Below are 24,987 nucleotides of genomic sequence, written 5' to 3' on the forward strand. Positions count from 1 at the left end.
GGAGAAGAAGTAGTAGTGGTTAATAGGTACAGAAAAATAGAATGAATAAGACCTAGTGTTTGTTAGTATAACAGGGTGACTAGAGTAAACAGTGGTTTACTTGTACATTTAAAAATAACTATAAGAATATAATTAGATTATAACAAAGGATAAATACCTGCTCTGCACCCACAAGAATTAAAAATAAATTAATTTCAAAAACGTGTTTATTTTAGTCATTTCATTTGGTTAATGAGAAAGTTAACATAATTGATCTTAAATGTAGAATTGTCAGTACAGTGTTTCTGTGTTGTACAGTGTTTATTATCCTTTAGTTAAATACGTATATCTCTCTTAAATACGTGTAAGCTTTTATACAGAAACAACCATACACTTAATGTGTGTAGATGTGAATGCAAGAGGCCTTTCGAAGACTCTAATTAATTTTCCCAAATACCATTTTCATCACAGTACTCTTTTTGCCACCAAACCTCTGATATCTCCTTATTGCTTACAGAACCAACTACAATTTAGCCATCTATGTGTGTGTGTATGTAAATTTGTCACTACTTCCTAGTGTAAACATTTCACTTTAGTCCAGTTTCCACTATAGTCAGTTCCTTAGTCTTACGATTGATTATTCACTGTTCATTAACTTTTGTTTATGTTATCCAGGCTTTCTGTTTAAGCACATTGAAAAATTTATTTATCTTTGTGCATTTTTAAAGCAGCTTGTTTCTTCTGTTTTCAGTGAATGGTATGTTTGGTTATGTTTCCTTTGCACTGAAAGTACTGAGTCAGATACGTATTTTTAGTTTTCTGTCTAACAGAGGCAAGTTAGAATAGACAAACTATTTGTCACGGATTCTTGCCTTGTATTTCTGTTCTTTATTTTTTCTTTATTATTTGTTTGTTTGTTTGAGACAGGGTCTCACCCTGTTGCCCAGGCTGGAGTGTAGTGGAGTAATTTTGGCTCACTGCAACCTCTGCCTCCTGGACTCAAGTGATCCTCCCACCTCAGCCCTCTGAGTAACTGGACTACAGGCATGCACCACCATGCTCAGCTAATTTTTGTAGATACAAGGTTTCACCATGTTATTAAGGCTGGTCTCAAACTCCAGGACTCAAGCAATCCACCTGCTTCGGCCTCCTGAAGTGCTGAGATTACAGACATGAGTCACCGTGCCCAGCCTCTGCTCCTCATTTCCTACTCTTTTATATATTTGCCAGATCTTCTAAGTGTTCTCTAAACATTTCAATAATAAAATAATAATACATGTTCTTTAGTATCTCTAGTTTCAATATTGCTTCATTTATGAAGTCTTTCCTGACACTGTAGCCTATATAATGTTGTCTTGCCCCACAAACTCTTTAAGCACTTACTTTATTGTTTGTTTTTTGAGACTGAGTTTCACTCTTGTTACCCAGGCTAGAGTGCAATGGCGGGATCCCGGCTCACCGCAACCTCCGCCTCCTGGGTTCAGGCAATTCTGCCTCAGCCTCTCGAGTAGCTGGAATTACAGGCACGTGCCACCATGATCAGCTAATTTTTTGTATTTTTAGTAGAGACGGGGTTTCATTACGTTGACCAGGATGGTCTCGATCTCTTAACCTCGTGATCCACATGCCTCGGCCTACCAAGGTGCTGGGATTACAGGCTTGAGCCACCGCGCCCGGCCCAGGCACTTACTTTAAAATGTAGATATAGGTTAACTTGTGTTTTGCTTACATATGTTTTAATTACTTAATACAGTTGCAGGCTTTTTGAACAATGACACTTCCTTTTTAAGGAATTTAATTACTAATGATTTTTTAATAATATTACTGTATAGGAGTCACATCATAGTAATAATTACAGTGACATTAACCTCTCTGAATGCTAACTTTGAGGCAGACAATATTTTAAATGTTTTATGCATACCCATTCTCATAATTCTTAACAGGATGTTTATGAGATAGGATCTCTTTTCATCTCCATTTTACTGATAAGGAAAGGCACATAAAGGTTAAGTAAATTTCCTCACCACTAGTGAGTAAACATAGGATATGGACCTAAGCAGGCATACTTCAAAAGCACATGCACTTACCTGTAATGCATAACTACCGTGTACTTGTTGAATCAATAGGTGTTTTTAATCTTTAATGTATGTTGGGTACAACCTTGATATTTTTTGTACTTTGAATAAAAGATTAAGGATGTTTCAATTTTTAAAAAATGAGGACAAATAACTGTGAGCAAACTAAATATTGTGATCAGTTTTCACAATTAAAGGCAAATATTCAAATTGCCTACTTTGAGGGATTTTTAAAAAATCTTCTATTTTTGAAAGAAAGTTTGTGACGTGTAATACTTAGAGATGGAGTTTGATTTGCAGTAAGTATCTTAATTATTATTTCTTGCTCATTTTCAGTTGAGTGGTGATTTTATGCAATGGCTTCAAGCCACAGTTCTTCACCAGTGCCTCAAGGAAGCAGCAGTGATGTTTTCTTTAAAAAAGAGGTAGATCCGTCAAAACACATTCAACCTGTGCCGTCACTGCCAGATGTGTGTCCCAAGGAACCCACAGGTAATGTTCTTTTTTTTTTGGAGGATTTTTACCGATGATTTGTATTATCTTTAAATGAGTAGTCAGGTTTTATGTACTTACCTTAGAAGAGTAAATTTTATGATGTTTAGCTGAGTGCAGTGGTGAGCGCCTGTAATCCCAGCTGCTTGGGAGGCTGAGGCAGGAGAATTGCTTGAACCTGGGAAGTGGAGGTTGCAGTGCACTCCAGCCTGGGTGATAGACTGAGACTCTGTCTCAAAAAAAAAGTTGGAAATGATTGGGAACTTACAATGTAGTTCTTTCCATGTATTTCATGCACTACTTATATAAACTAAAAATGTGTTGAAAATGAAGGTACAGTTTGAAAGCTGCTTAGTTAAAACATGGTACACTCACCCTTCATCATTTGCATATTATGTATTTGCAAATTCTCCTGACTCCTTAAAATTTATTCATAATCCCCAAATCACAACTTGTGGCACTTTTGTGGTAATTTGCAGACGTGCAGAGCAGTAAAAATTTTGAGATACCTGACAGGCACATTCTCAGCTAAAGTTGAACTAGGCAAAGCTCTGCCTTCTTTTTTCAGCTCTCAAACTATAAACTAATGTTCTTTTTGTGGCCTGTTTTTAGTTGGTGCCACATGTTTTGAGCTTTTTCTTGTTGATTTTGCTGTTTAAAATGGTCCCTAAGCGTAGTGCTAAAATGCTATCTGGAGTTCCTAAGTGCAAGAGGGCTATGATATCACTTATGGAGAAAATACATGTGTTGTGTAAGCTTCATTCAGACATGAATTGTAGTGCTATTAGCCATAAGTTCAGTGTTAATGAAACAATGATGTATACTGAATAAGGTGTTTTTAAACACACAAAACAAGGTTAAGTATTGATTGGTTGATGAAACTATTGTGACCAAAGGCTCATAGGAACCTAACTCTGTAGTTTTCCTACAAGCAATGGTTTAATATTTGCTAATTCAACATTCACAGTAACTTTATAGAACAAAAATACTGTAAATAATGAGAATAAACTATATATTTTTCCCTTTTGTATGGTTAATGCCACAGCAACATTTATGTCACCTAATTATAAGCCAAAGAATATTTTATCTAGGACAGCCTGCCATGATATAATAGAAAAAAGGCCTACCTCTAAAAAACACCAGGTATTAAAGGATAGAAAATATGTAATAGAAGGTAGCAGAGTTCTGATGTTGAAAGAAAAAGATAGAGTAATTGTACATTAAGAAAAAAGAATTCATGAAAGACTTTCTTTACCATTCACTCCACCCTGCAACTATAACTCTCAAGTTTTGCATATCTTTTATCTTGTGCATGTTTTTCAAACCCTTAGTAATTTGCTGGTAGCTGAAGATTATTCAATCAGATTGATTTTTATTAAATCATTTACTGTGAAAGATTAATTGGTTTGTGTAAGATGGAATCTATGCATTTTTAGTTTTCCAGTATGTACTTTAAAACATAGAATCAATTTTACGGCATTTACAGAGTTCTCTTGTTTACTTTTTGCAGGTGATTCACATAGTTTATATGTTGCCCCATCTCTAGTTACAGATCAACATAGATGGACTGTATATCATTCCAAAGTAAATCTCCCAGCAGCACTAAATGATCCTAGATTAGCAAAAAGAGAATCTGACTTCTTCACAAAAACATGGGGATTGGACTTTGTGGACACTGAAGTCATACCTTCATTCTACCTCCCACAGATCAGCAAGGAACATTTTACAGTATATCAACAGGAAATCTCTCAGGTAATATCTAATCTTGGCTAGTTATAGTCAGGTCAAAAGCAATAGAAATATTTTTAGTATGCTTTATTACATACTTTTGACCAGTAATGTTTGATGAACCTGTAGTTTTCTTTTTGTTCATACAAATTATACTGTCCTGGGTTGCATTTAATTCTTTGCTTAAATATATTTTAATACATTTCTCTTTCTTACAGTAGAGATTTTTGAGAATGACACATTCCAAATAATGCTAAGATTCAACATGAAACCTACCCTGCTTGCAAGGAGAAAATGATTCAGTTAGGCCTATAAAGCCCAGATGATTTGTGAGGTTTGAGAAATTGGCAGAATATTATTGTTTCTGTGTCTGATTTGCTGCATACAATTCTAGGAGCACCCTAGCTCTAGCAGATAGCCATAATATCTCTAGACATAATTATAACTCAATATATTACTTTAAACACAGTCTGAGAGGAAGAACTGAGTATAGTGCAGAGTTTTAGATGCTCTATCAATTCATTTTTAGATTATTAGTAAGTGGTTGTTATCAATACAATTGAAATGATTAAAGTAGTACAAAGGATATTAATGTTTTTCTAACCATTCTTTTTTATACTTTTTTCATTAGCAAGCTTAATTTGAATTTAGCTGGTTTTGTTTCACTTGATTACTTTGCACTTTTTAAAATATAGCTGTACTATTGACATTAATACTATATAGCATCTGGTTCATTTTTATTACTATCAAATATTTTTATACAGAACCTGTATATTTGCCTTTGTATGTATATATTGCCATATTAACAATCACTTAGATCTGATCATTGAAAACAGAACACAAAAAATTTTCAAAGCTCCGATCTAAGTAATTCTTAAGTGGATGAACATTAATATGCCTTTGTAACCTATAACTTGGCTTTTCTATTCATGTACTGATCGAATATTTATTGATTGCGTTCCACATGTTAGGTACTCTTCTAAACATGAGGCTACAACAGAGAACAAAACTGACATCCATTCCCTCCCTTACAAAACTTATGTTTCTAGCAAGGGGTTTAACAATAAACCATAAAGCAACCACTAAAATGGTAAAACAGAGAATTACAACTAATAACAATAGAAGAGAGAAATGGAATTTAAAAAATCCTTAATCCATACAAAGGCATAAAAAGAATAAAAAGAAACAAAGAATGGATAGGACATAGAATAAACTTCAAGATGATAATCTTAAGCCTAATCATATCAGTAATTACACCAAATCTAAATGGTTTAAGCACCCCAATTAAAAGGCAGAGATTATGAGATCTAATGACCCAAGTATATGCTGTGTATAAGAAACATACCTTGAAGAGAAAGACAAAAAACATTTAAAAGTATGAAAATATATATATAATGCTTAACACTCGTCAAAAGAAAACAGAATAAAAGATTTCAGAGCAAAAATTATTAGTATGTATAAAGAGCATTATTTTTAATGATCAGTTAACTAATCAGTGGTCAGTTAATCAAGAAGACATAACAGTTTTAAACATTTTTGCACCTAATAACATGCTTCAAAATACGTGAAGCAGAAGCTGAGAATTTTATGGCAAAGTAGATATTCATAATTATGGAGATTTCAATACTCTTTCAATAAATGATAGGACAGGCAGAATATCAGCAAGATTATAATAGACTTGAACCATTAACCAACCTGGCCTGACTTGAAAGAGCACTCTATATAACATAGCAGAATATACATTCTTTTCAAGTGTTCCTGAAACATTTATGGACATAGACTATGTTCTAGGTTTGAAAACAAATGTTAATACATTTAGAAGACTTCACCTCATATACACAGTATGTCCTCTGACAATAGTATAATTAAAACAGAAATTAATAATGGAAAGGTTGGTGGAAAATCCACAGATATTTGGAAACCAGAACTTTATGCTTCTAAATAAAATGTGAATCAATGAAGAAAGAAAAGTCAGGAAGTAGTTTGAACTGAATGGAAATGAAAACACAATATACCAGAATTTGTGGGGTGATGCTCAGTTAGTACTTAGGGATAAGTTTGTAGCACTAAATGCATATGTTATTAAAAGAAGAATGATTTCAAATCAGTGACCTCAGCTTATACCTTAAGAAGCTGGAAAAATGGCTGGCTGCAGTGGCTCACACCTGTAATCCCAGCACTTCAGGAGTCTACTGTGGGTGGATCACCTGAGGTCAGGAGTTCAAGACCAGTCTGGCCAACATGGTGTAACCCTGTCTCTACTAAAAATAAAAAAACAGCCAGGCATGGTATTGTGTGCCTGTAATCCCAGCTACTTGGAAGGCCGAGGCAGGACAATCACTTGAACCTGGGAGGTAGAGGTTGCAGTGAGCCAAGATTGCGCCCCTGCACTCCAGCCCGGGTGACAGCATGACTCATCTCAAAAAACAAATAAACAAAAAAGAATAGAAAACCTGAAATCACTTTGTATTTATTATGTTGATGTTTAGTTAAATACCTTTCCACAAAGGAAGCTCAGGTCCACATGGCTTCACTGGCAAATTCTACCAAATGTTTATAGAAAAAGTAATTCCAAATCTATGCACATTCTTTCAAATTTTGGTAAAGATGTGGAAGACAGGGCTGGTTCTAGGATGAGATGAGGCAGATGAGCAAAATGTGAGAGGCACTAGCATCTGAGAGTGGTTACTTCCTTAAACATTGTACCATGTGCTTCTTGCTTGCTTCACCCTACTGCCAGCCCTCATGAAGTAACTGGAACTCTCATACTGTTGGTGGGAATTTAAAGTGCTACAACCCCTTTGGAAAACAGTTTCCAAAAACTTAAACATACTTAAGCATGACAGTTTCTTAAAAACTTAAACATACTTCTGATCTGTCACATAAGGAGCTTGGAAGCTGTTTCTCCTGTTCTCACAACAACAAATCTGAGCAAACTGAAAATCAACAACTGAAAAGCACCTGTGAAGGTCACAGCCCAAGGGCACAGGCTCACTAAGTTGAAACCTAATCATAAGATCATAGAATGCTTTCCTTTTCTTCAGACATTACCACCACATCAGTGGAATGCTTGAATAATGAGAATACAGTTGAAAGGACTGCATGTCTCAGGCCTTATTTAAGAAGTCTGTAGGGAAACCTGAAGATAGTAGGAAAGATGAAAAACAAGTACACTAGTGGAAATTTTAGCCTCTGACACCTACAGCTATAGCAATCAGTAAATAAAACCTAATTCTTAGCCAGACAAACAAAACTTCATACTAAAGGCCTATTTACCTCAGTTCTTTTTGACTTTGGTATATCATATCTGGCTTTCAGCAAAACATTACTGTACATACCAGACAGAAAACACAGTTTAAGGAGACAAATCAAGTATCAGAATCAGACTCAGATAGCGTTCTGATGATGGAATGATCAAACTGGAAACTCATAGTAACTGTTTAATATACTAAGGGCTGTAGTGGAAAACATAGATAACATACAAGAACAGACTTAAGCAGAGAGATTGAAACTTTAAGAAAGAATCAAAAGGAAATGCTACAAATTAAAGGTAGTATAACAAATGAAGAATGCTTTTGATGAGTTCTTCAATAGACTTGAAGTGGCAGGGGAAGAAATCAGTGAGCTGAAAGATGGTGATACAAACTTATAAGAATTTGTGGAATGTACGGAAAGCCAGGCTTTAAGGAAGTCCTGCTTAAATAAGCACTCGGGCTCATTCAATGCTTATATTAGAGAAGAAGAAAATTTAAAATTAATAATCTAAGCTGCTACCTTAGGAAATTATTAAAAGAACAAATTTAATCCAAAGTAAGTAAAAGAAAAACAGTAATAAAAATTACAGCAGAAATCAGGGAAATTGACAATAGCAAATTAGTAGAGAAAATCAACAAAAGCTGGTTCTCAAAGCTAGTGCTTTGAGATCAATAAAATTGATGAACATTTAGCTAGATTAAGAAGAAAGATATAAGCTACTAATATAAAAAATGAAAGAGGTGCTCTTTCTACTGATCCCACAGACGTTAAAAAGATAATAAGAGAATAGTGTTGTGAACAATTCTGTGCCCACAAATTTAATATCCTAGGTGAAATGGACCAATTTTTTTTGAAAGACACAATTTCCCAGAGCTTATACAACAAGGTACTGAATAGGACTATATTTATTACATAAATTGAATCAATCATACTTCTCAAAACAGAAATCACCAGGCCCAGATGGTTTCCCTGGTGAATTCTACCATATGTTTCAGTAAGAAATTATACCAATTACTTACAGTATATTTCGGGAAATAGAAGCTAAGGACATACTTTCTAACAGATTCAGTGAGGCCATCATGAAGCTAATACTAAAATCAGACAAAGACATTATAAGGAAGGAAAACTTTAGACCACTTTTTTTTTTTTTTTTAAAGTCAGGTTCTCGCTCTGTTGCCCAGGCTGGAGTGCAGTGGTATGAACACAACTCACTCCAGCCTCAGCCTCCTGGCTCAAGCAATCCTTTCTCAGCATTCCCAAGTAGCTGGGACTACAGGCAAGTGCCACCACACCTGGCTAATTTTTGTATGTTTCTTAGTGACAGGGTTTTGCCATGTTGTCTAGGCTGGTCTCAAACTCCTAAACTCAAGCAGTCTACCTGTGTTGGCCATTCATTATTTTAAAAAGAGAACTCTCAGCAAACAAAGAATAGTAAGGAATTTCTTTAACTTGATAAAGAATGGACCGTGTACATTAGCTTATGCCTGTAATCCCAGCACTTTGGGAGGATACTTGAGGCCAGGACTTGAGACCAGCCTGGCCAACATGATGAAACTTATCTCTGTTAAAGACACAAAATTTAGCTGGGCATGGTGGCACATGCCTGTAATCCCAGCTATATAACTACCAGTGGATTCACCTTGCCTGCTGTCTAGACAGCCAATTTATTGTTACACGGGAATTGCAGTAGAGAATGAGTAACCCATGCAGAGCTGTCTGTGTGGGAGACCAGAGTTTTATTATTACTCAAATCAGTCTCCCTGAGCATTTGAGGATCAGAGTTTTTGAGGACAACTTGGTGGGTGAGGGGGATCCAGTGAGCTGGCAGTGCTGATTGGTCAGGTCAGTGATGATATCATAGGGAGTCCAAGTTATCTTCTTGTGCTGAGTCAGTTCCTGGGTGGGGCCCACAAGATCAAATGAGCCAGTTTATTGATCTGGGTGGTACCAGCTGGTCCATCAAATACAGGAGCTGCAAAATATCTCAAGTGTTTATCTTAGGAGCAGTTTAGGAAGGGTCAGGATCTTGTAGCCTCCAGCTGCATGACTCCTTAACAGTAATTTCTAATCTTGTGGCTAATTTGTTAGTCCTACAAAGGCAGTCTAGCCCCCCAGGCAAGAAGGTGGTTTGTTTTGGGAAAGGACTGTTACCACCTTTGTTTTAAACTATAAACTAAGTTCCCCCCAACTTTAGTTCACAAGAACAGCTTGGAGGTTAGAAGCAAGATGAAATTGATTAGGTCAGATCTCTTTCACTGTCTCAGTTATAATTTTGCAATGGCGATTTCAGCTACTTGGGAGGCTGGGGCACGAGAATTGCTTGGACCCAGGAGACGGAGGTTGCAGTGAACCAAGATCATGCCACTGCACTCCAGACTGGGCAACAGAGTAAGACTCTCTATATATATTAAAAAAAAAAAAATCTACAAAACTCTATAGCCAATGGTGGGAAACTAGATGCTTCCCCCTAAGAACAGGGTCAAGGTAAGGATGTTCCCTCTCACCATTTCTTTTAACATTGTCTTGGAAGCCCTAACTAATGTAATAAGACAAGAAAAGGATATAAAATAAATGAAAATTAGGAAGAAATAAAACTGTGTTTTTAGATGAAATGATTGTCTGTGAAAAATCCCAAAGAATCAAAAATGAAATTCCTAGAACTAACAAGTGACTATAGTAAGGTTGTAAGATGTAAGGTTAAGATATAAAAGTTAATTGCCTTCTTATGTACCAGCAGTGAACAATTGGAATTTGAAATTAAGAACCCAATGCCATTTGCATTAGCATCAAAGAAAATGTAGCCTTTATGTATGAATCTAAATATATATAAGATCTAACTGAGGAAAACCACAAGAGACTCTGATGAAAGAAATTAAATGTCTAAATAAATGGAGAGATATTTCATATATGTGGATAGGAAGACTCAATATTGTCAAGGTGTCTTTTTCCTAACTCAGTCATCAACATAATCCTGATTAAAATCCCAGTAGTTGTTTTTGTGGATGTTGAAAACTGATTCTAAAGCTTATATGGAAAAAGACCCAGAATAGCTAACACAGTATTAAAAGAGAGGAACCAAGCTGGAGGACTGACACCACCCTATTTTAAGTTTATAAAGCTACAGTAATCAAGACAATGTTGCATTGGTGAAAGAATAGACATATGGATCAGTGGAACAGAGAACCCAGTAATAGACCCACACAAATACAATCAACTGATTTTTAACCAAGGGGCAAAGATAATTCAATAGAGAAAGGATAGTTGTTTGAACAAATGGTACTGAAACAACTAGACATCCACATACCAAAGAGAAAATATAGGCACAGACTACTTTGCACTGTTTATGGAAATTAGCTCAAAGTTGATGATAGACCTTAATGTAAAATGCAAAACTATAAAACTTCTAGATGATAATATAGGAGAAAATGTAGGTAACCTTGGGTTTGGTAATGACTTTTTAGATATGAAGCAAAAGTACAATTCATGAAAGAAAAAATTCAAAAGTTGAGCTTCATTAAAATTAAAAATTTCCACTCTTTGAAAGACACTGTTAAGAGAATGAAAAGACAACCCAAAGACTGGGAGAAAATATTTACAAAACACATATCTGATAAAGGATTGACGGCGGGCATGGTGGCTTATGCCCTGCAATCCCAGCACTTTGGGAGGTGGAGGTGGGAGAATCACTTGAGACCAGGAGTTCAGGACCAGCCTGGGCAACATAGTGAGAACCCATCTCTACAAGAAAAAATTAGAAAAATTAGCCAGGCATGGTGGCATGCACCTGTAGTCCTAGCTGCTCTGGAGGCTGAGACAGGAGGATTGCTTGAGCTCTGGAATTTGAAGTTGCAATGATCAATTTCAGCCTGGGCAACAGAATGAGACCCTGTCTTAAAAAACAAAAAGGGACTGGTACCAAAAATAAAAGAGTTAAAACTAAATAACAAAACAAGCAGCCGAATTAAAAAATGAGCAAAGGACTTGAGTAGTACTTTTTCCAAAAAAGATATAGAAATGTGCAATTAGCACATGAAAAGATGATCAACATAGCAAATAATTTTAAACGATAAATTTTATGTTATATAGTTTACCTTAAGAAATATGAGCAAAAGATTTTAACAAATGCCTCACCAAAGAAGATAATGCAGATGGCAAATAAGCATATAAAAAGATGCTCAATATCAAATGTCATTAGGAAATTCCTAATTAAAATGAGATACTACTGCATATCTATAAGAATAGCAAAAATTGAAAACACTGACAACACTAAATGTTGACAAGGATGTAGAACAATAGGAACTCTTGTTTATTACTGGTGAGAATGCAAAGTGGTATGGTCGCTTTGGAAAACAGTCCTATAGTAACTAACAGAATTACCACCAGAACTCGACACTGCTGGCCTGCTGCTTTTCTTGTTATCATACTTTGCTTTCCCAGGTATCCTTTCAGTGATATCTCTGAAAAGATAATAATGTTGTTAGTGGTCATCTAACTAAATCAGAGTGAATTTTGTTTTTTTTTTTTTTTTTGACTCAGAACATGTCAATGACTAATTTCTATCTTTTTTTTTTTTTTGAAATGTTGATGATCTTGGCTCATTGCAGCCTCCATCTCCCAGGTTCAAGTGGTTCTTGTGCTTCAGCTTCCCGAGTAGCCGGGATTACAGACATGTGCCACTACGCCTGGCTAATTTTTGTATTTTTAGTAGAGATGGGATTTCACCGTGTTGGCCAGGATGGTCTCAAACTCCTGATCTCAGGTGATCCACCTGCCTCGGCCTTCCAAAGGGTTGGGATTACAGGCGTGAGCCACTGTGCCTGGCCTAATTTCTGTCTTTCTATCTTAGATATATAGATTTTAAAATTTTCTTCCTTGATTTAAATTATTCTCCTAATTGTTTTGTTATATAAATATTTTTCATTTGCTTTCCCACTTTACTCCAAATCTGGAGCTTTTAATATAATTAGATGGAATGAATATAGGTATATAAATGTTCATAAATATCATAGAGGTATTTGGTTTATTAAGCATACTTGTTACTTATATTTAAGTTAAGAAGGCTAATTATTTCATATTAAAAGTTATAGGACTAATGACCAGCGATGATGAGCTTTTTCTTCATATGTTTGTTGGCTGCATAAATGTCTTTTTTTTTTTTTTTAGAAGTATCTGTTCATACCCTTCACCCACTTTTTGATGGGGTTGTTTTTTTCTTGTAAATTTGTTTAAGTTCTTTGTAGATCCTAGATATTAGCCCTTTGTCAGATGGATAGATTGCAGAAATTTTCTCCCATTCTGTAGGTTGCTTGCTTACTCTAATAATAGTTTCTTTTGCTGTGCAGAAACTCTTTAGTTTAATTAGATCCCATTTGTCAATTTTGGCTTTTGTTGCTGTTGATTTTGGTGTTTTAGTCATGAAGTCTTGGCCATGCCTGTGTCCTGAATGGTATTGCCTATGTTTTCTTCTAGGGTTTTTATGGTTCCGGGTCTTAGGTTTAAGTCTTTAATCCATCTTGAGTTAATTTTTGTAGAAGATGTAAGGAAGGGATCCAGTTTCAGTTTTCTGCATATGGCTAGCCAGTTTTCCCAACACCATTTATTAAATAGGGAATCATTTCCCCATTGCTTGTTTTTGTCGGGTTTGTCAAAGATCAGATGATTGTAGATGTGTGGTGTTACTACTGAGGCCTCTGTTCTGTTCCACTGGTCTGTATATCTGTTTTGGTACCAGTACCATGATCTTTTTGTTAACGTAGACTTGGAATATATAGTTTGCAGTCAGGTAGCATGATGCTTCCAGTTCTGTTCTTTTTGCATTGGATTGTCTTGGCTATGCAGGCTCTTTTTTTTTGGTTCTACATGAAATTTAAAGTAGTTTTTTTCAATTCTATGAGGAAAGTTAGTGGTAGCTTGATGGGGATGGCATTGAATCTGTAAATTACTTTGGGCAGTATGGCCATTTTCACGACCTTGATTCTTCCTGTCCATGAACATGAAATACTTTTCCATTTGTTTGTGTCCTCTCTTATTTCCTTGAGCAGTGGTTTGTAGTTCTCCTTGAAGAGGTCCTTCACATCTCTTTTTAGTTGTATTCCTAGGTATTTTATTCTCTTTTTAGCAGTTGTGAATGGGAGTTCACTCATGATTGGCTCTCTGTCTGTTATTAGTGTATAGGAATGTTGTGATTTTTGCACATTGATTTTGTATCCTGAGACTTTCTTGAAGTTGCTTATCAGCGTATCCATATTAAAACCACATTGAGATATCATCTCATGCCAGTTAGAATGGTGATCATTAAAAAGTCAGGGAACAACAGATGCTAGAGAGGATGTGGAGAAATAGGAATGCTTTTACACTGTTGGTGGGAGTGTAAATTAGTTCAACCATGGTGGAAGACAGTGTGTGATTCCTCAAGGATCTAGAACCAGAAATACCATTTGACTCAGCAAGCCCATTACTGGGTATACACCCAAAGGATTATAAATCATTCCACTATAGGGACACATGCACACATATATTTACTGTGGCACTGTTCACAATAGCAAAGACTGGGAACCAACCCAAATGCCCATCAACAACAGACTGGATAAAGAAAATGTGACACATATACACCAATGGAATACCATAGTATATAGCCATAAAAAGGGATGAGTTCATGTCCTTTGCAGGGGCATGGATAAAGCTAGAAACTATCATTCTCTGCAAAGTAACACAGGAACAGAAAACCAAACACTGCATGTTCTCACTCGTAAGTGGAAGTTAAACAATGAGAACACATGGACGCAGAGAGGGGAACATCACACCCCCAGGGCCTGTTTGGAGGTGGGAGGCCAACAGAGGGACAGCATTAGGAGAAATACCTAATGTAGATGATGGGTTAATGGGTGCAGCAAACCACCATGATACCGTGTATACCTGTGTAACAAACATGCAGGTTGTGCAGATGTATCCCAGAACTTAAAGTATAATAATAATTTTTTTAAAAACACACACACCTAAGATCAAAGGAAAAAAATAAAAGTTGTTAGACTAATATGGCATATTCCGATACTCGGTTGCAAAACATTTTGATGCTTTGAATACTCATGTTTATACATGCATTGATCACATTGTCTTTTTATTAGAGAGAGAAGATTCATGAGAGATGCAAGAATATTTGTCCTCCTAAAGATACCTTTGAAAGGACTCTCTTACATACTCATGGTATGAATATATGTTATTTATAGATAATAAAGCATAGCATAAATATTAGTGAACAGAATCTTCATTTTGAGACCTTATTTCCTATGTCTGTAATTTTTATGTCTAGTAAAAGTTTTGTAATCTATTATTATAATATTTTCTAAAAACTTTTAAGAGAAAAATAGATCTGACAGTAGTATAACCCTTCAGTTCAATAAATATTGATTAAATATCTTTGTACTTGGTATGTTCCTTGTTGCTTAAAAATAGATGTGTAAGCTGGATATGATGGCATGTGACTGTAGTCCCAGCTACTTGGGAGACTGAAGTGGGAGGATTGCTTGAGTCTATGAGTCTGAGAAAAATAACTTAGTGAGACCATAAAGTAAATCTATAGATGAGTAAAAAATAGCTTTGGTCCTCAAAGAACTGATGTTCTCCTGAAGAAGGTTAAAGAAATAAACCAATAATTGTATCACTGTATATTAAAGAGTAAGTTCAGTGTGGTAAAGTTGTATAACATGCCTAACTTAGTTTTAGAAGCAATTCTAGAATTGACAGTGATTACATGTGTTTTAAAGTCATTAGTTTGAAACATTTATGTGGGAGAAGACATTCCAAGAAAAGAGAATAGTTTATACAAAGCCACAGAATAAAGAGAGACAGAATGGTCAAGGAACTGTAAGAATTTAATATGTTGGTTCTACTAGGAGCAAGAGATGAGACTGAAGCATAGGCAGGGGTCAGATCATGAAGAACCTTTTATGCTATGGTAAGGAATTTTACTTTTTCTGAAGACACTATAAAGCTACATAATATTTTTAACTAGGGATATCAGATTTATGATTATACATTTATGTGAAAACAGTTGTGGATAGTGAATTATGGGATGATGATAAGACTAGAGGCAAGGAGACAGTTGGAGGCTACTGTGGTAATACAAATGAGAAATGATATGATTCCAATAACAGTTACAATGGAGATGAAGAGGAAATTAGGCCTTTAAGAAATAACTCAGAGATTGAGACACAGGTTTTGGTGGCCAGTCGGTTGCTGGTAATGGAGCAAGATGATTCAAGGACAATTCCCAGGTTTTTTGCTTGGACAACTGGGTAGGTGACAGTACAATTCAGTGAGAGAGGCAATATAGGAGGAGAAATTTTGAGGAAGATGGAGGCAAGTTTAGTTGCAGATTTGCAGTGAAGGACATGTCTGGTTGGCAACCTGGAGTTCAGGTTGAAGATTTAGGCTGACGATATAGGTATGGTAGACATCATCATAGACAGGTATGCTAGACAATAGCATGGTAGTTGAATCCAAGGACATTGGGTGAGGTCACCCAGGCAAGATGTTAATAATGATGAGAAAAACAACTGATGATCAAACACTATTAAACTGTCACATTAAAGGGGCAGGCAGAAGATGAGATAACCTGTGAAGGAGACAGAAAGTGGTCAGAGAGATAGGAAAGTCAGCCAGGAGAGAATTGAACCTTAGAAGTTAAAGGTAGTGAGGGTTTCAGAAAAGTAAGAACAGTTAGTTGGTCTATAATGTCACAATACTTCAGGGATAGATCCATTTGTACACTGAGAAGTCTCCTTTGTTTTGGCAATGAGGAGGTTTTAGGGGAGAGCATTTAGACTGGAATAGCAGTGCCAGAAACTTCAATACTATATATTAAGGAGTGATTATAAGAGAAACAAATGTAGACTAACAGTATTATGTCACTAGAAGATTTGAGATTAGTATTATTTTTTTTTGTGACAGAGTCTCACTCTCTTGCCCAGGCTGGAGTGCAATGGCGTGATCTAGGCTCACTGCAATCTCCTCTTCCCGGGTTCAAGTAATTCTCTGCCTCAGCCTCCCAAGTAGCTGGGATTACAGGTGCCCGCCACCACACCTGGCTAATTTTTGTATTTTTAGTAGAGATGAGGTTTCACTATCTTGGCCATGCTGGTCTTGAACTCCTGACCTCATGATCCACCGGCCTCAGCCTCCCGAAGTGCTGGGATTACAGGCGTGAGCCACCACGCCTAGCCAATTTGAGATTATTGACTACAGGGAACAGAGTGGAAGTTTATCTTTTCATGGCCAGGACTAGATGAGGTAAGAGAGGCATTTGACTATCCCTGAAAATGGGTGCTTTTGCATCTGAGGTCCCGCCCTTGCCTCAACTTGGCCCTGGCCCTGGGTTTTATCTTTTTCTTTCTATATATAAATAGATATACAGATCAATCTCTCTCTCTCTCTCTCTCTCTCTCTCTTTCTCTACACACACACACACACGTATATACATATATATGTAAATATCTATTTTTAGTGGGAAAGAACTGAGCATGTTTATATACAGAGATAAGAGAGCTAGTATAAGGGAAGAGGGTGAAGATACAGAGATAGGCAGAGTAAATTGATTAGGCAAGCTCACAGAAGAGGCAGGAGGGAATGGAGTCCAAGTGCAGAAAGGTTGATTTTGAACAGGAGAGGGGTATCTTATCTGAGTTTGGATTGGCAGGATGAAAGTAGCTTCATTTGAAGATGTGTATATGTGATATAAACTAAGATGTCTGAGAAGAAAATTAATATGGTATAAAAAAGCAACCTTTGATCATAAGAAATTCTGGATGGAGTGGTAGATATTTTAAACAGTAGAAACAGTGTTCCTATTTTAGAATTTAATTTATTTTAAAAAATTAACATAGCATGCCATATTTAATCTTACCAAAACTTAAAAAGATAGCACAGTGGTCCTCAATCTTTGGCACCAGGGACTGGTGTCGTGGAAAGCAGTTTTTCCACAGACCAAGGCATGGGGGGAGATAGTTTTGGGATGATTCAAGTGCATTACCTTATTTCTACTATTATTACGTTGCGATATATAATGAAATAATTCTACAACTCACCATAATGTAGAGTCAGTGGGAGCCCTGAGCTTGTTTTCCGGGAACTAGATGGTCCCATCTGGGGGAGATGGAAGACAATGACAGATCATGAGGCATTAAATTATTAGATTCTTTTTTTTTTTTTTTTTTTTAAGACAGAGGCTTGCTCTGTCACAGACTAGAGTGCAGTGGCACAATCTTGGCTCACTGCAACCTCCACCTCCTGGGTTCAAGCGAATCTCCTGCCTCAGCCTCCTGAGTAGCTGGGACTACAGGGATACACCACCAATGCCCAGCTAATTTTTGTATTTTTAGTAGAGACGGGGTTTTGCTGTGTTGACCAGGCTGGTCTCGAATTCCTGACTTCAGGCAATCTGGCTAATTTTTTTGTATTTTAGTAGAGACCAGGTTTCACCATGTTGAACAGGATGGTCTCAATCTCCTGACCTCACGATTCACCCACCTTGGCCTCAGAAAGTGCTGGGATTTCAAGTGTGAGCCACTGCGCCCAGCCCACCACATTAGATTCTTATAAGAGTGCATAACCTAGATCTCTCTCATGTGCAGTTCACATTAGGGTTTGTGCTCCTATGAGAATCTAATGCTTCCACTGATCTGACAGAAGGTGGAGCCCAGACGGTCATGTGAGCCATGGAGAGTGGCTGTAGATACAGATGAAGCTTTGCTTATGCCCACTGCTCAGCTACTGGTTCCTAACAGGCTGTGGATTACTACCTGTCCGTAGCCCAGGGATTGGGGACCACTGAGATAGTATAAAGCTTTGTACGTCCAGTTAAAACAGATTTGAGATGTATTTAGCTGTTTTATTGCTGCAATATAATTGTTTGCAGTTACTTGAAACATTGTTTTGTTCAGTGCTCTGCCTACTACTAGGCATACCATAGGTGCTTGATAGATACTTGTTGAAGAAATAAACTGAAGTAGTTATTTGCATGTGACCCAAAACAATACTGAATCTGTCAAAACGTATTTTATGGAGGTAAAATGAAAACAGGTTTTAAAAATAATATTTTCCCTTCTTTTTAAATAGATAAATCCAGGACAGATCTGGAGCAAGTACCTAAGGTAACAAAGCTTAAACATGAGAATATTACCTTTTAATATTTGATCTTTAATTTTGCCTTACAAAGAGCTTTCATTTGGCCTTTTTTTCTTTTTTCTTTTTTGACACTGGCTATTTTGTCTCTTCTGGGGCTGTGATGCATCATTTTTCTTCTTTCTTTCCCCTCCCTCCCTCCCTCCCTCCCTTCCTTCCTTCCTTCCTTCCTTCCGTCTTGCTCCATCTCCCAGGCTAGAGTGCAGTGGTACGATCTCAGCTCACTATAACCTCCATCTCTTGGGTTCCAGTGATTCTTCCACCTCAGCCTCCCGAGTAGCTGGGATTACAGATGCGTGCCACCACGCATCTGGCCCACTTTTATTTATTTATTTATTTGTACTTTTAGTAGAGATGGGGTTTCACCATGTTGGCCAGGCTCGTCTCGAACTCCTGACCTCAAGTGATCTGCCTGCCTCTGCCTCCCAAAGTGCTGGGATTATAGGCGTGAACCACTGTGCCTGGCCTTTTTTTTTTTTTTTTAATTGAAAACTGTTTTTAATGGACAAAATGACATGTATTTATGGTGTTTCTCTTTTGCATCATCAGTCTCTTTCTCATCACTGAAACCTACAAATATTTCTGAGTCTTTCCATCATAAAAATTTTTGCTGATCATTCTACCTCTTTAAATTATTAAGAGATACCTAGTTTGTATGAAAAATGTTAACAAGTTGTGTAATAGATGCATTTTTTTTCTGGCAAGAGTGTCAGTTACCTTCATCAGATTCTCAAATAGGTCTATGACAATTGTTCTTTAGGGTAAGAAAGAGAAGATGAAAGACACCAAAAAGGGAGAAGGATATTATTTATATCATCTGTTTGGTCCGACAAAGTAAAATTCAAACTTTATCGTTTAAGGCTCATTGTTCACTTTCATGTAATCTTTACACATTCTTTACTTTAGCCAAACTTTTTTTTGATGGCGCTGTGCTTTATTTGCACCATTTCTTGATCCTGGAAGACTTTTCTTCATCTTCCCATATCTAATGACAATCTTTTGCTTAAAACGGCAACTTTACATGGGTACTTTCCTGTTCTTCCCAACAGAATATAATTGGCCCCTTCGCCAAATTTCCATAACATTTTATCAGGGACTCTTCCTTCATCCCTCTGCTACCCCTTGAAGCATTTGTCCCTCTTCTTATAATAGTTTTTTTTTGAGACAGAGTCTCTGTCACTCAGGCTGGAGTGCAGTGACACGATCTTGGCTCACTGCTACCTGTGCCTCCCAGGTTCAAACGATTCTCTTACTTCAGCCTCCTGAGTAGCTGGGATTACAGGTGCCTGTTACCACATCCAGCTAATTTTTGTATTTTTGGTAGACACAGGGTTTCGCCATGTTGGCCAGACTAGCCTGGTCTCAAACTCCTGACTTCAAGTGATCCGCCCACCTGGCCTACTGAAGTGCTGGGATTACAGGCGTGAGCCACCATGCCTGGTCTCCTTATAATATTTTATATACATATTTTATCACATTCCTTGAATTGAAGATCCATGAGATTAGGATCTCTGTAATGAATTATCTTTGTTTTTCCCTCAGTGCCTAGCATCAGAAACAGTAAATATTTATTGAATTAATCAATACTTTTAGTTATAATACCAAAGCAGGGATTAGAAAATTTACTCATGTCTCTAGTTAGATCTTTTTCTACCATATTCATTCTAATTTTTGTATATAGGTAAAATAATACATAAAATACAGTATATAAATAAATACATAAATTGATTAAACCATGTTTTAGTCCCTATGCTAGGTGCTAGAGATACAAAAATAAGCTCTAAGTCTAACCCTGTAGGAACATATGGTGTCCAGGGGGAGATATGCATACTAAATAAATAATTTCTATGAAGTATGAGGTAAATAAGTATTCATGATATATTTGTGTTCAGAGATGGTAGTCATTCATGCACAAGGACACATTTGCCCTTTTGATTGGGTCATGTTCTTCAGGACAATGTACAAGAAAAGGCATTTTAGGCCCAAAGTATGTATTTAAATATTTACATACTTTAAGAGTATGGAAGAGATTTGAATATTGCTAGAGTGTAATGGGTAAATAGTGGGAGTGACATGATACAAAGAGGTGAGTGGGTCCAGAAAAACAATGGAGGGTTTTGGATGCCATTCTAAATAGTTAAGTCTGTGGGTCATGGGAATCCATTGAGAGTTTTAAACAGGGAAGTTAATACAGTTACACTTGACATTTTAGAGGAGTACCTCCAATAGCAGTATAGGGAATAGATTAGGGAAGGATATCAGTAAATAGCCATTTACTATAAACCAGAGATACTGAATAGCTGAACTAGTGAATGCTGTGGAGATACAGGAAAGCATGGATTCAAGGGATATTTATGAAATATAGCAGGTAGGTCTTATTGCCTAGCTGATTGTGATATGTAAGGGAAAAGTAGTCTATTCATAAAGTTTAATTTGTTTTGGTTTTAATATTTATCATATGCTTAATCTAAACTAATTTCAAAACAATTATGAGCAGGAGAAAATAGAAATGTAAGTTAGAAAAGTTGATATTTGGCATTTAAAAAACTATCAGTGGAAAATAATATGGAAATTTTAGGTTAAGTATTATATCTGCCTCTGATATGTACCTGGTAGGACTGCATTAGTGGGTTTGATCATGTATTAATGGAATGACCATCTCCATTGGTAATGGCAAAAAACATTTTCTGTCTTTTATGAGTATTTTAAAGTTGGTGAGATGTTATTTACATTTTTCTTATAGTTAGTTGTGTAAATAACTCAGCCGTTTTCACTTTTGCTATTCACACTCAAGATATATGTTAATTTTGTTTAATGATCATGATGTTAGAAGAGGTGTTGGATATAAAGCAAATACTTATCTAATTGAAGGAAATGCATTTTTTAATAGATTTTTATGAAACCAGATTTTGCCTTGGATGATTCCTTAACTTTTAATTCAGTTTTACCATGGTCTCATTTTAATACTGCTGGTGGAAAAGGAAATCGTGATGCAGCTTCCTCAAAGTTGCTTCAAGAAAAGGTAATTTCTCTTTCACTTTTTCCATGTAGGAAACTATTCTAGTTAAATGGTACTGTTTGCATGGGTTCAGATTTCATTATCTATTTCAGATTTAGTTATTTAAGTTCTACATTTATATCCATTTTTGTTGTTACTGATAACTGTAAGCCTCCCAATCTTAACTAATACACTAACAGCATTTTGGTTCAATGGAACACAAGCTGTGCAGATGAACAAGGAAAAACTATTTGAGTACTTCTTACCTGAAAGGGTAATTGATGGAATTTTAATTGAAAGGTTGTATTAGCCTACACAATAAATTGCTTTGCATATAACCCATGTTTTATTTACATATTGGCAAATTTTATAATAGTGATTTAAAGCATCTAAAACCAATTTTTTCCAAGGTACTGTTTTTCTTCCTTTTCACATAATAAGGATTATTTTGAAACAAAAATATCTTAAAGTAATACAGTATTTTTATTGTTTTTGTAGCGTCGCAAAACCTAGTCTTTTACATGTTATTAGCCAGCAGTTCTTTACATTTAACAGTGTTCTGTAGCCTAGAAGTCAACCCCTTGAAAGTCGTTTAATATTCAGAGTTTTATATAAAATTTACTTATAAATCTTCTAAAGACATTTGATCTGTTCTTTTTTAGCATTCAGTTTAGAGCTCTTCTAAAACTGATGGTGGTTCTTAAAATGAGCAGTGGTGGTTTTGTTTTACTTTAGTGATATCCCCTGGCAATCTGAAAGCTTGTCTCAGGAAAACATCAATAAATTAGGTGCAGTCCTCATCAGAAACTGAAGAAAAGACTAGCTTGGGGAGGAGAGAGGAAGAAATGTGGGGAAAGAGTCATGAGTATTCCTTTTCTCACAATTGAAAATCAAAATGAGCTGACTTTTTACTTTGGCAACATTTTCACCTATAAAAAGGTTTTTTTCCATGTGTAAGACCAAATTTATAAATCTGACGAAAACCATGGGGTTAGAGACACAGGCTTGCTCAAGACACAGGCTTTCATATTCTAAGTATATCCCCTGATAGAATAATACCTTAAAAAGAGAAAAACAGCAAAAGCCAGTAAAAGTCTCATCAATTTATACAGATACCTTTTTTTTTTTTTTGAGACCGAGTCTCACTCTGTCGCCCAGGCTGGAGTGCAGTGGCGCGATCTTGGCTCATGGCATCCTCTACTTTTCAGATTCAACGGCAACCTCTGCTTCCTGGGTTCAAGCCATTCTCCTGCCTTAGCCTCCTGAGTAGCTGGGATTACAGGTGCTTGCCACCAAGCCCAGCTAATTTTTGTATTTTTAGTAGAGACGGGGTTTTACTATATTAGCCCGGCTGGTCTCAAATTCCTGACCTTGTAATCTGTCTGCCTCGGCCTCAAAGTGCTGGGATTGCAGGTGTGAGCCACCGTGCCTGGCCCTACAGATGCTTTTAATATAGATAATTTAAAAATTATTTCCTTTATATCATTTTAATAGGAAATAAACTATAAAAATATTATGCCTTGAAAAGAGTAAATCAATGGATTATTGAAAATTCGAAAAATCTTTTTAACTTGAATGAAACACTCAATGTTTAAAGTTACTAAAGTAAAGGAATTTTTTTTAAATTTGTAAATTGCAGAATCAGATTAGGTGTATTTACATTCTGACTCCTTTTCATTCTGCTCTGTTCTTAGAATAGGAATAGAAGACAGGATTTGAAGAGAGCACTTTCAAACTCCATTTATGATGGACAACAGCTGGTTTATCATATTTGCTTTAAAGAGCAAGGATGCTATAACTAGAATTAAGTTAATTTGTATTCTGTTGTGCTATACAAAGTGGTGGCTTGCAGTAAAATAAGGAGTTTGTACTGGAATGCGAATCACTGCACTGCTTACTTCATTAAGAAAGTCTGAAAAAAACCAGTGTGCTTAATGATGTAGTTGATTTACTTTCTAGGAAAATTTTTTATTTTATTATTGTCCTGTTAAACAGTCCACAGATTGTCAGCAGCATATAAATCACATTCTGGGTAGCACTGTCCTAAAGTTATCTATTCTCCATTTACTCTTCTGAGAATTGAGTCCATGTTACCTTGCAGTCTACTCTAGTACATTTGTGCTCATTTTACTTTTTTAGTGAATAAATTAACAGCCATATTGAAGATGAAGGAGCAAAAAGGCATAAACTCAAGATTTAAACTGTGGAAAAATTTCTTGTTTGTAACCTATTTACATATTATAAGATTATTGAAGGAGCATTATTGAAGATATAAATGATACTCTGTTTCCTTAAGGAAACAGATTTTATGACCAAATAATCTCTTCTAATCTTATGAGACCTAAATGTTGAAAGTTCATTAACCCTTTGAGACTATGAATTATCCTAAGACATTCAGAGATAATGCCTGAAGTCTGAGCTGTGGGTTAAAAATTCTCAAAGTAAAAAAGTGGGTGAAGAATGGAAAGCTAATATAGTCAAAAAAGGTATATGCAGTTAGAAAGGAAGAAAAGTCAAATCAGGTTTTAGAAGTCTATATTTGAAATGTAGAAAGCATTTAAAATATATATTACCATAAAAATTCATCTTGGTAGTACTGCTAGTAAAATATGTATCAGCCAATTGTTAAAGGCATTTGTTGAACTTTTAAGAGGAAAATACATTGAAAATAAACTGAATTTTACAACTCAATAAAAGAATCAGTTTTTAAATGTAAAATAAGGAGCGTGAAAAAATCCAAACTTTTTGTGACTGAACCATCAATCTATCTTGGATTATTCAGCATTTTGAGGCAGAATGGAATAGTAGAAACATGTTCAGTTTTTGAGTCAGAGAGACTTTATTCAAGTCTCTGTGTTTTCTTATCTGTAAAATGATGATAATACCTATATTTCAAGATTGTTAAAATTAGAAAAATTAGATGTGTATAAAATACCTGTGCCTAATCCATAGGATGAGGTCAATAAATGGAAATTATAATCATCCATTTAGTCAGATAAACAATGTGTGATATTGTTGGGGTCTAAGGAGATCATTCTCTTTCACTCTCAGATCTTAGAACATCTGAAACTAGAATTGTAATTTGAGGTGTCTGTGGGGTACTCTTATCTTTTAGAAAGCAGTTGGTGTTTGTAAGGTGGTAATGACAGGAACAGAGGAGGAAAGTAAGTCACTTTGTACTCTTTTGTCATATATTATATCTTTAGGCTGTACCTTTTATCTTCTTCCCATTTTATTGTGTCCAATTTCAAGGATCTCACAATCAAACAATTCACACAATGG

At 36.0% G+C, this 24,987-nt stretch overlaps 2 protein-coding genes and 1 long non-coding RNA gene across 9 annotated transcripts in view; 2 read left to right on the forward strand and 1 right to left on the reverse strand.

Annotated features, from left to right (window-relative positions):
- LOC144579122 (uncharacterized) overlaps positions 1-2,438 on the forward strand; it is an 86,935-nt gene extending 84,497 nt beyond the window's left edge. The window contains exon 6 of the mRNA XM_078348363.1: positions 2,391-2,438. The gene's annotated coding sequence lies outside the window, so the exon portion shown is untranslated. The remainder of the gene's footprint in view (positions 1-2,390) is intronic.
- The window catches only part of VPS54 (VPS54 subunit of GARP complex), a 99,227-nt gene continuing 76,627 nt past the window's right edge, over positions 2,388-24,987 (forward strand). Inside the window, exons 1-5 of one of the 6 annotated variants that reach the window (XM_035272432.3) lie at positions 2,388-2,546; positions 4,254-4,298; positions 14,654-14,732; positions 18,642-18,676; positions 21,598-21,729. In XM_035272432.3, the coding sequence (XP_035128323.1) occupies positions 2,523-2,546; positions 4,254-4,298; positions 14,654-14,732; positions 18,642-18,676; positions 21,598-21,729 (315 nt within the window). In that variant the 5' untranslated portion in view covers positions 2,388-2,522. Of the gene's footprint in view, positions 2,547-4,053; positions 4,299-14,653; positions 14,733-15,421; positions 15,484-18,641; positions 18,677-21,597; positions 21,730-24,987 lie in introns of those variants that run through there. The other 5 variants (XM_078349192.1, XM_035272429.3, XM_035272431.3 and 2 more) reach the window with 5 other exon arrangements.
- The window catches only part of LOC128929623 (uncharacterized), a 59,267-nt gene continuing 36,930 nt past the window's right edge, over positions 2,651-24,987 (reverse strand). The window contains exons 3-4 of one of the 2 annotated variants that reach the window (XR_008476366.2): positions 17,612-17,669; positions 2,651-2,775 (exon numbers count right to left, since the gene is read on the reverse strand). This is a non-coding gene — a long non-coding RNA (uncharacterized LOC128929623). Of the gene's footprint in view, positions 2,776-11,852; positions 11,987-17,611; positions 17,670-24,987 lie in introns of those variants that run through there. The other variant, XR_008476367.2, reaches the window with a different exon arrangement.

The sequence above is a fragment of the Callithrix jacchus genome, chromosome 14, assembly GCF_049354715.1.
Source record: "Callithrix jacchus isolate 240 chromosome 14, calJac240_pri, whole genome shotgun sequence".
NCBI classification, from domain to species: domain Eukaryota; kingdom Metazoa; phylum Chordata; class Mammalia; order Primates; family Cebidae; genus Callithrix; species Callithrix jacchus.